Below are 10,436 nucleotides of genomic sequence, written 5' to 3'. Positions count from 1 at the left end.
AATCTCTTTGGCAAGATGCCATAACTCAGATTAGGCTCTCTGGGTCCCAACTGGGTCTGGTGCTGGCCTTACCATGTCATAGGGATGGGAGTGAGGGCCTCCTAGAGGTCACGTTTCTGTTTCCTCCAGCAAAAAGCAAGCACAAGGTTTGCCTCCGAGAGCATTTTAGGTTGGTGACTAATGCAGTGGGTACTTTTCTGGTGATCCAGGCAGGATGCTGTATGCCAGAGGTCCTGGTGGCTTAACGAGATTCTGGTGAGGGTTCTGGGAACTTTATAAAATGCACTGCAACTTCTGAAGGCTTCCCACAGGCCTATATCCCATGGAGAATCTCCACTCTGCAAATGTTTGACGGTAGGAGAGTCAATTCCTGTAGATCAGTGCCTCACAAAGACTTCCCCAAGTCGTGTTATTTTGAACAATAGCTCTTTCCCTGCCCACTTAAGGCCTTTCTCCGGTGTGAACTCTCCGATGCTGAGTGAGGACAGAGCGACTGCTGAATGACTTCTTGCACTCTGCACACTGAAAAGGCTTTTCTCCAGTGTGAACTCTCCGATGCTGCGTGAGGACTGAGCGACTGCTGAACGATTTCTTGCACTCTGCACACTGAAAAGGCTTTTCTCCAGTGTGAACTCTCCAATGCTGCGTGAGGACAGAGCGATTACGAAACGATTTCTCACATTCTGCGCACTGAAAAGGCCTTTCTCCAGTGTGAACCCTCTGGTGGTAAGTGAGCAAGCACTTGTATCTAAAGGCTTTGCCACATTCGCCACACTCATATTCACTGGCTGTGGCGTGGCTTCTTTGGTGGTGGAGGAGGCTGGACCCTCGGGTAAAGGATTTGCTGCATTTACAGCACTGGTACAGCACTGTTTCTATGTGAATGATCTTGTGCTTACTCAGGTAGGAACAGTAACTAGAGAATTTCCCACATTCCTTGCACTCATAAGGCCTTCCTCCAGTGGGACTTTTCTGGTGTTTCCTAAGATTTGATCCCTGGGTAAAAAATTTCCCACATTTGCTACACTCATAAGGCTTTTCTCCAGTGTGAATTTTACGATGTTGAATGAAGGATGAGGAATCTCTAAATGATTTCCCACATTCCTCACACTTATAGGGCCTTTCTCCAGTATGAACTCTCTGGTGGTAAACAAGTAAACATTTGTATTTAAAGGATTTTCCACATTCGCCACACTCATAGGGCCTTTCTTCAAGGTGAATTTCCTGGCGTTGAACAAGTCTGTGCTTGTAGCTTACACCTCCATATTTGCTATCCTCATAACACCCCTCTCCAGTCATAGTGCTCTTGTGGTGAACAAGTGTGTGTTTGTTATCAGAAGATTTCCTGGATTTACCCCACTTGCAAAGATTTCTTCCACTATGGAAAGTCTCCCCATACTCAAAGCTGCTGAGTTTCTTCTCACTCTTAGGAATGACCTGGTATTGGAAGGTCAAGGGTTGCTCTAGCACTTGGAATCCGCAGCTGTTCATAAATGAGGCCCCATCCACATACTTCTGGAAGAGTTTCTCCTCACTGTGACACATCTGGTGCTGGTGAAGAGCTGTACTCATCCAGAAACACCTTACACAAGCCCCACCAAAGCATGGATCATGTCCAAGGTGTGTCTGTTCAGTAAACTGCAAAATGTCTTTCAAGAATAAGACACCCATCTCCCAGGGGTGAGTCTTCTGAGTGGTTAAATTTGCCTCTGAAATCTTGACCGTTGAGATTTCTTTTCCAGAAATATTCTGCTTAGAAGATGCCTCCTCATCCCCTGTCCCACGCCAAGAACCTGAAAGCACATAATTGCTGATGAAATGCATGCTGGCTTGGCTGAGAGGCGGTAGCCCATGATAAATGCATGTCAAGACACAACAAAGGGTAGAAACCACAAAGCTGTTATGAGAACATGGGAGCTGGGGGCACGCTGAAGAATGGACTGCGTTGCAGTACTGGAACTCTGAGAGCAAGACAATCAGATGGGGAGTGGCACAGGATGGAGATGCAGGGTCTCCAATTACCTTCTAGGCCAACAACCGTCTGGAGGATCTTAGGACTGGTAACAGTGTGCCCTGTATAGAGGAGTTAGTTATTCTCACTCCCAGGAAGATACAAGTGGAACTGGGAAGTTGGTGTTTAAGGATTACATAAGGGAGCACATCTCGAGAGACATCACATGGGCTAATGTTGGGGAACAGTACAGAGGAAGCAGTGGGGAGAAATGAGTGGAGAACAGATGAACAGTTGAAATGATAAATCAAGAAACTGTCAAAAACAGGGGAGGAAAAACAAAAACAAGGAGTGGCCATTAGCTTTTGCACCAAAACGCTGGGGGGCACAGAACGAGTCCCTAAGTCTGATCTAAACACAGCTCTGATAACAAGCCGCCGGCAATGTAAAATTCCATAAGCGCTCTCTTAACTCAGGTTTGAGGCCCTGGTTAAAGACTGGTCAGTTCCTCTTCTTAAGCAGAGGATTACATGCTCTCTTTCTTATTGGGTTCACTTACTCTGGACACTATGCACCTACCCTAATGACTGGGCTGGGTCGCAAAGGAATAGGGACAGGTGAAATGTCCCAGAGACTGTGGAATTACGAAATATGCCCAATCCCCAGAAAACCTGCAAAATCTAACTTATTCTACTCTGCTTGCCACATGTAAGCGCTTCCTAAAATCTCAACTCCTCAGGGGCAACATTCTGAGTGGTGGCGCAACATGCCACATTATCTCTGGGCAAAGGTGACAATAAACTCTTTAATACTTTCATGGTTTCTGTCTCTTGATCTGCATCTGACCACATCTTATCATACCTCATTCAAGACAATATAAACAAACACTCTTTCCAGCTGCCACTCAGCAGGGACAAGCCTCCTGAGAAAAGACGCCATGACCACCCCGGGGAGCAAGAGCACACCTCTGAGTTCCTGGTGCATAAGCCAAGTCCCCAAAGACGCACATGACAGGTGAGTTAGACAACACAGATCCACAGTAACCTAGCTTAGAAAGAAAATTAGCACTACAAAAACAACAACCTGTGAAGGACGGTATTGTAAGAACAGGTCAGTGCATGTAAGTTATGGTCCATGATAATGCCTACAACTCCAGGCACGTTCAAGGACATCTAAGCTAAAGAAGCCAGAACTTAAGCCAAGGTGTCATGAAACCAGACATTCATGCTGCCGGGAAGAAGCCAAGAAAGGGGAGCTCCACTAGGTTAGCTGTAAGATTACTGACCCCCAGATGTTTCCCTGTAGGGTTTGGGCAATAGAAGGGGGGCTGCTTTGGGAGTGCACAAGGCCCAGTCTGGTTTCCATGCATGCCAAGAACGTGGGATGGTAAGAGTGCAATGGCCTGCCTGTGGAAGGACAAAGACATTGCTGAGGAAAGGAGGAACGGCAGAAATTAGGTCAGGATACATGTGTGAATGTGGGAGGCTTACCCAGGGAGGCAGTGATAGCAAAGTTCTCCAACATCACATCACAGTACAGCAGTCTCTGTGCGTCATCGAGGAACCCCCACTCCTCTTTGGAGAAGTCAATGGCCACATCCTCAAAGGTCACACTGCCCTGCCATGAAAGGAACAAGTTTATTTCACGATTAGCTTTGCTCTGAGAACCTCAAGTTCATCCCCTTTGTGTTCATCTTCTCACCTTCCTAGCCCACTCAGAGGAGATACCAGACCCTGGTGCTGCGGATGTCACCTCTCCCCCTTGGTCTCACTGATTGCTGCTGTCACCCACCAGCACCAACTGGCATACGAGCAGATAAGCTTTGGGCCAGGCATGCCAAGTTGTACAGCCTCAAAACAGACAATTCTCTGGGCTTCCAAGAACACGTGTCCCTGATACAACCGTGCGTGGGCTTAGCTTCACTCGGAGTCTTTAATGTTAGGGCCCTGAAACCATCAGTTCACGCTTGTCTCCACAGGCACACCACACTGTGCCACTCTCTCTCACAGCTGTACTTGCATAGCCTCCTTCCTTCTGTGCTCCACAAACAGTAATCTCTGCCCTCACCACATGTCACCTTGATCTATTTTGAATTTGCTTTAGGGGGTGCGTATTTTTGCATGTGACAAACCAATTTTCCCAAAACTATTTATCGAAGAATATATCTCAGATTTTTATCATGGTCAAAACAATTCTCTCATATCCCCAATGAGAATTATTCTTAATACTATCTTCCCTATTATCACTTGATGGCAGTTCCGCTGTGCTGCTTAGTCTCAGAAACCCACAAGAACAGCTCTACGTTGGCCTGTAGGGTCCCTATGAGTTGGAATCAACTCAATGGCAGTGAGTATGCTGTTACCAGGGGAGCTCTGGTAGTATAGTGGCTTACATGGTGGACTGCTTACAAGGTTAGCAGTTCAAAAACACCAGCCACTCTGGAAAAAAGATCAAGTTTTCTACTCCTGTAAAACGCTACAGCCTCAGAAACCCACAGGTACAGTTCTATTCTGATCTATAGGGTCATTATGTGTCAGAGGAAATTAGCCTCCAACAACTGAAGGGCCAGAAGGTGCAAATGTATAGCGATAATAAAGATTAAAGTCATAGAGGATAAAAAGATAGGAGAGAGTGTAAAATAAAGGAGTCAGACACATCGTATGGTCGCATGCTCACCTCAGCTCCTCTTGATGGACCACGTGGAACTGGGAGAAGTGAGAGCAAACTTTTCCTATCTTGGGACATTTATAGGTAGCCTTAGACAATCATATTCAGTAGTTACATGCAACACAAGGGAGGTTGAGTGTCGTGATGGGAAGAGAACAAAAGGATAATGTCTGCTTCTGTAGGGAGATAGAACCATGTGCCCATTTTAAGAATCTGTGGGACTGAGATTTGAAGAAGCATAATGTACTTGGACTTTGCCTCTAACTTACCGAAGTGGAGACATTCCTACTGTGGAATAGCAGCTTTCCAGAATCCATCTGTTTTAAGGTAGGAAATATAGTGCTCATCATATTTCCCTCAGTGTTAGTTTCCCAAAATTATGCATCCGAACCAAATCCTTGGCAGTCAGTTGAACTGCTACAACCTCAAATCTCAAGAGTTATGATAGTACCCCACTAATAGGATACAGCCACAGTAGGCAAGTGGTTAATGATCAAACTTATTAGAGGTTTCAAGAGTATCAAGCAACCCCAAATCTCAAGAGTTATGATAGTACCCCACTAATAGGATACAGCCACAGTAGGCAAGTGGTTAACGATCAAACTTATTAGAGGTTTCAAGAGTATCAAGGTAGCAGGACGGGAAAAGAAAAACAATGCTTAGAGAACACTAAGCATCTTTTAAGGGTGATGGAAAAAACCCCAAATGGTTAATGGTGATGGCATAAATCATGTCAAAGAACTATGAAGATTACAGAAATGGCTAATGTTATGTAACTTATGAGGTGGGACTTCAAAAAGTTTGTGGACAAGTCACATTAATTTTCCAATTTCATCTTTCCATGAACCTTTTAAAGTTCCCTCATATATTTACCACAATAAAAATAAAGCGGTATTTACATATGGAGTTATTGATTAAAAAATAATTTTTACTTCAATCATACTTCCTCATGCTAGCTACATATTTACCACAATTAAATAAACTTATTTACAGTAAAGAAAATTTTTAAAGTCATCTCTCATTCCTATCTTACTCCTACCTTCAAAATCAGAAAATCTAAGTAGGCTTATATAGATTTGATAAAGTACATACAGAATCCACAAATGTCTTCTCCCACTAGCACTGTCAGCAGCACCTAGACTTCTACAGGAGCCTCCTCCCTAGTCTGTTACCCAAATCATACCCACACGCTGGTCTCCAGGGTGTAGTCACTGAGAAATTGACAACACCTTGATCAGATAACCACCCTCCAATGCTCCAAAACTCCCATTACTCCTATCACCTCCATAACAGAGGCTCAATGCAGAGAGCTAGCCAAAGCTGACTCCTATTCTTTCTTCCTACAAGAACAAGAAATAAATATGCAGCTTCTTGGTCTCAACTCCAAGCATTCCCATACAGTGCTACCTGGGCCCTAGATAAACTTCCACATTGGTCCCACTGGTTGCCAACAACATGCCCTATACTTTGTACCCAAGTTCAGTGTCTTCTGGCCTAGATAAGAATAGCGTAACTCGCTGCACCAGGTCGCCTTACATTGTCCCAGATCATCACAACCCCAGACACCCTAGGGATGGGGTTCAGAACAGTGAGTGGACAGTAATGAAGTGGGGCACATACCACTCACTCACCAGTGTAGGATCCAAGAGGGATTTCTGCAGCCATGCATGGGAATCTGAGGAACTAGAGACCACATGAGGAACAAAACCCAGGCTTCAGTGACTTAGCTTTCTCTGTATGTTGATCCACCCCTGCCTGGGAGCCAGGTGACCTTGGGGTGCCAGGCTAATCCCTGCCTCTCTCACTCTTACTATCTGTGTCACCTTGTGCAAGGATTGAGTTTCCCTATGTTTTACACTTTAAAAGACAGGGCTTCTGACAAAAGACCAGCAGTTTGAATCCACCAGTGGCTCTGCAGGAGAAAACCAGACAAAATCACCACCACCAAGTCAATCTTCTATAGTGACCCCTATAACATAGAGCTTAACTGCCCCTTTAGGTTTCTGAGACTTTACATCCTTTTTGTTTAAATCATTTTATTGGGAGTTTGTACAACTTCAGCTACAGGGTCAGAAAGGTGAGCATTATGGAATGCCAGTTTAATAGAACAAAGTCTTGCATTGAGGGAGGCCCAATGTCCATCTGCTACCTTAATACAAAGCCTATAAATATCCTTAATGGAGCAGAGAGCTTTATCTTTTTCTCCTGTAGAATGGCTATTAGATTAAACTGCGGACTTTGTGTGGTTAGCCACTCAGTACAGTCTGCTGCGCACAGTGCTCCTTTCTGAATGAGGAAGATGACTCTCAAGATGTGGTGTACTTTAAAAGCAGTGGGTGTGATTGGTGTGCCCACTCTATCACCTTAGCCTACGATCTGGTCTTTGGGCAGCTCTGAGAAGTTTTTTTTTTTTCATCTCCAATACATTATTCTTTTATATATATAAAATCATTTTATTGAGGGCTCATACAACTCTTATCACAATCCACACATACATCAATTGTGTAAAGCACATTTGTACTTTCGTTACCCTCATCGTTCTCAAAACATTTGCTCTCCATCTAAGCCCCTGGCATCAGCTCCTCATTTTTCCCCCTTCCTCCCCACACCCCTTCCCTCATGAACCCTTTTGCCCAATGTCTCCCTTCACCCATTTTTCTGTTGTTCATCCCCCAGGGAGGAGGTTATATGTAGGTCCTTGTAATCAGTTCTCCCTTTCTACCCCACCCTCCCAGTATCGCCACTCTCACCACAGGTCCTGAAGGGATCATCTGTCCTGGATTCCCTGTTTCCAGTTCCTATCTCTACTAGTGTACATCCTCTGGTCTAGCCAGATTTGTAAGTTAGAATTGGGACCATGATCGAGGTGGGGAAGCATTTAGGAACTAGAGGAAAGTTGTACATTTCATCGTTGCTACCCTGACTGGCTGGTCTTCCCCTCTCCCAACCCCCACCCCCGCTGCCAACCTTCCCTAAGGGCATGTCCAGTTGCCTACAGATGGGCTTTGGGCCCCCAATTCGCACTTTCCCTCATTCACAATGATGATTTTTTTTGTTCTTTGATACCTGATACCTCATCCCTTGGACACCTCATGATCACACGAGTTGGTTTGCTTCTTCCATGTGGGTTGACAAGTTTTCAAAAAAACACAACACACAGGGGACAGCACCGGAGACACAGTGTGGGAATTGCACCTGACCTGATCCCACCACACCGAAGCAAATCACTGGGGGAGTGCAGCGGAACAGCAAGGGAATGGAGTGGCAAGGTCCCCAGGGAATGCTGAAAGTGGACTTTGGGGCCAGGGCGTGGTGCCCCAACAGACTGGACTGGAAAACGCTCCTAAGGGCCAGCAAACGATCCCTGAACTAACATCAAGCTTTTCTCGTGTGAAAAAAAAAAAACACATCAAATTCCTCTTCTGGCCAAACAAGGTTGTCAGAATGAAAGTACAACTCCTCAACTTGGTATTCCAGGCCGATTCCTACCATTCTCTGGCCCCTGGAGTCACAGGGTGGGCTCTCACTCACTGCCATTGATTCAGAGAATTCTTATAGAGCAGCCCCTGGGGGCTTCCAAGGCTGTCAATCTTTCGGGGTGCAGAAAGCCTCATCCTTCTCCCTGGCTGACCTTGTGGCTAGTAGCCCAATGCACAGCCACCCTCATGCCATCTACGCTCCCTTAGGGGGTCTCTCCCTCCCTCACTGCCATCAAGTCGATTCTGACTCATGACGCCCCTACAGGGCTGGGGAGAATCGCCCCTGGGAGTAGAAAGCCAAGTCCTAATCACTATACCACAAGGGCTCCTGCTTAGGAGGCCTGCTGGTTTCTCAAGTGCTCCCGGCCATGTTTACAAGATCGGGTCCCTCGGCCGGTGGCTCGGTCCCACTCACACGGCAGACTACAAGCGGAACGGGAACCCCGCCGACAGCTCGCCTCCCAGAGCAGGCACCGGGGGCTGGGCGGCAGTGGCGCCAGCGGGCCCCGAACTGGGGGACTTGGGACGCAGAGGTGGGTCAGCGGGGGCAAGGCCTGGGGCCGCGGCACTTACCTGAAGCAGGCCCTTCCGCGCGGCCGCCGCCATCGGAGCCTGTGGGCTGCGCGCCCACCCTGGGCAGTGTCGCAGTCCGGCCTCCCCGACGTCTCTGGCAATCGGTGAGGACAACGGCTCTCACGCCTGCTCACTCCGCATCCTTCACACCGTAACCCGTAAGCACAGCGGAGGTCCATCCAAAATGACCGCGACCGGGAAGACGCCGGATATCCAGCCCCGACGTAGTGCGTGAGAGGAAGTGCCTCTCTTCTGGGCTTTCATTGGCTGAGAATTGCACCGCCTCACGCAGAGCTTTCTGGGTAATGTAGTTTCCACCGTTGTATAGGCCTTGGGAACCGCTTTGTACTTAAGGTCTGCGAGGACTGAGAGCATCATTATGACCCTGGAACACGGTTTCCTGTGTCTCCAAACGCAGAACAGTCATCGCTTCTACTTAAAGGAGCGGATTAGACATTTCTGGAGCCTGTTGGCTTGTGATCACCAAAGCGTTTGGAAACATTAGTTGAGACTTCCTGAAGATCAAACAGCATGCTCCCAGAAGCTAAAAATATTTCAGAAGCTCCCAGAGGTGACAGATCCAAATACACACAGCCATTCAATTATAAAACGTAGCAGGAACCTAACAAACATTTGCGTTTAAGTTCAATTGCATGTACAATCTGCTTTATGAGTCTAAAACATGTACAAGAAGGGCTAGGGCAAGACAGAACAGCCACGTGGAGGTGGGCAAAGGTGAGTATCTGCCTACAGTTTCCCCAAAACAACATACTGTAAAGATGAACTGAGGCACAGGACAAGTGAGAGGTAAACCGAGGCACGGGGAGACGGACAAAGATAGCTGACAAGACAAAGGGAGAGCAGAAACAGAAATGCTTTATTAGAGGGGAGCTCTCGGGCGAAACCCCATGGCTTGCAAGTAGTCCAGGGTTGTAAAGGGAAGCGGGAGAGGGAGGTCCGTCCTGCAGGGGATGGTTTATGGCCCAGGATGCAGTTTCTCAGCTCTGGAACCAGGCTGACTGGTTCTCAAGGAGTCAGGCATTCCAGGCATTGTTTTGTGGTCTCCTCATTTCAAGTGGGCAGCGGGGCCCAGGCCTGCCTCAGTTTAGCCCAATCACATATTTTTAGGCTTGTTTTAGGCTATTAAAAAGACACTGGCATTAGAGTTTAAACTTCTTGAGCGCCCCAGTTTGCAAAATGCTATGGGAGGCATTTATAGTTGAAAATCCTTAATGTTTAAGCCTCCCTTGAATTTTTTCTGGTCTTTAACCAACGATGCAGCTAACCATGCCCTCAGGCAGAGTGCCTTGGGAAGTAGATTAACCCCTCCCTCTCCAGCCTCTCTCCAGAGAGGGGAAAGTTTCTCTCCTAGGCTGTGCCCTTGATGGAGGCCACTGTACTTCGGACAGCACCAGAGGTCTCACCTGGTAATCATGAGTCATGCCCTATCACTTCTGTCCTGATTGTCTGAGTGGGAAGACCTGGACCAATTTTATAAGCACTTCTATCTAACAACATGCATATCCCAATCATGGTCCCATTCCTAATTCTGTACGCCCACATGTAATTTAGATGTATTGGTCTATCAATCATACTTTTGTGACAGTGTTTTTTACCCTCCTGTACCCTATTTTATAGCTTCCCAATGGGGAAGTCTGACACCATTTTAACCCCATGCTAATATCTCCCCTCATCCAGATGATGTGTCTTGTGTTGTCTGTGGGTATATATATATATACATCTGTGTTTAAGATTTAGGAAATGTT

The 10,436-nt window shown here is 46.7% G+C and overlaps 1 protein-coding gene across 3 annotated transcripts; it reads right to left on the bottom strand.

Annotated features, from left to right (window-relative positions):
- Positions 1–239: 239 nt before the first annotated feature.
- Positions 240–8,866, bottom strand: LOC142431500 (zinc finger protein 132-like). 3 transcript variants are annotated; one of them, XM_075536490.1, is made up of 5 exons: positions 8,671–8,866; positions 4,888–4,935; positions 4,628–4,794; positions 3,442–3,568; positions 240–1,793 (listed from the first exon to the last, which is right to left on the bottom strand). In XM_075536490.1, the coding sequence occupies exons 3-5, from the start codon at positions 4,694–4,696 to the stop codon at positions 442–444; spliced, it is 1,548 nt and encodes a 515-aa protein (XP_075392605.1). In that variant the 5' UTR covers positions 4,697–4,794; positions 4,888–4,935; positions 8,671–8,866; the 3' UTR covers positions 240–441. The 3 variants fall into 3 exon arrangements, with proteins under 3 accessions (XP_075392605.1, XP_075392604.1, XP_075392606.1); XM_075536489.1 differs by lacking the exon at positions 4,888–4,935; XM_075536491.1 differs by lacking the exons at positions 4,628–4,794; positions 4,888–4,935.
- Between the last annotated feature and the right edge of the window lie 1,570 nt (positions 8,867–10,436).

The sequence above is a fragment of the Tenrec ecaudatus genome, chromosome 18 (genome assembly GCF_050624435.1).
Source record: "Tenrec ecaudatus isolate mTenEca1 chromosome 18, mTenEca1.hap1, whole genome shotgun sequence".
Classification (NCBI taxonomy): Eukaryota; Metazoa; Chordata; class Mammalia; order Afrosoricida; family Tenrecidae; genus Tenrec; species Tenrec ecaudatus.
This window is presented reverse-complemented; position numbering and strand designations above follow the sequence as displayed.

Excerpts from the sequence above, each read along its gene's own strand:
- LOC142431500 (XM_075536490.1), bottom strand. The coding sequence starts at position 4,696 with ATGTCCCAAGATAGGAAAAGTTTGCTCTCACTTCTCCCAGTTCCACGT. Across the intron at positions 3,569-4,627 it reads GTCCATCAAGAGGAGCTGAG|GGCAGTGTGACCTTTGAGGA; the intron begins GTGAGCATGCGA and ends CTTTCATGGCAG. Across the intron at positions 1,794-3,441 it reads TGCTATCACTGCCTCCCTGG|GTTCTTGGCGTGGGACAGGG; the intron begins GTAAGCCTCCCA and ends ATGTGCTTTCAG.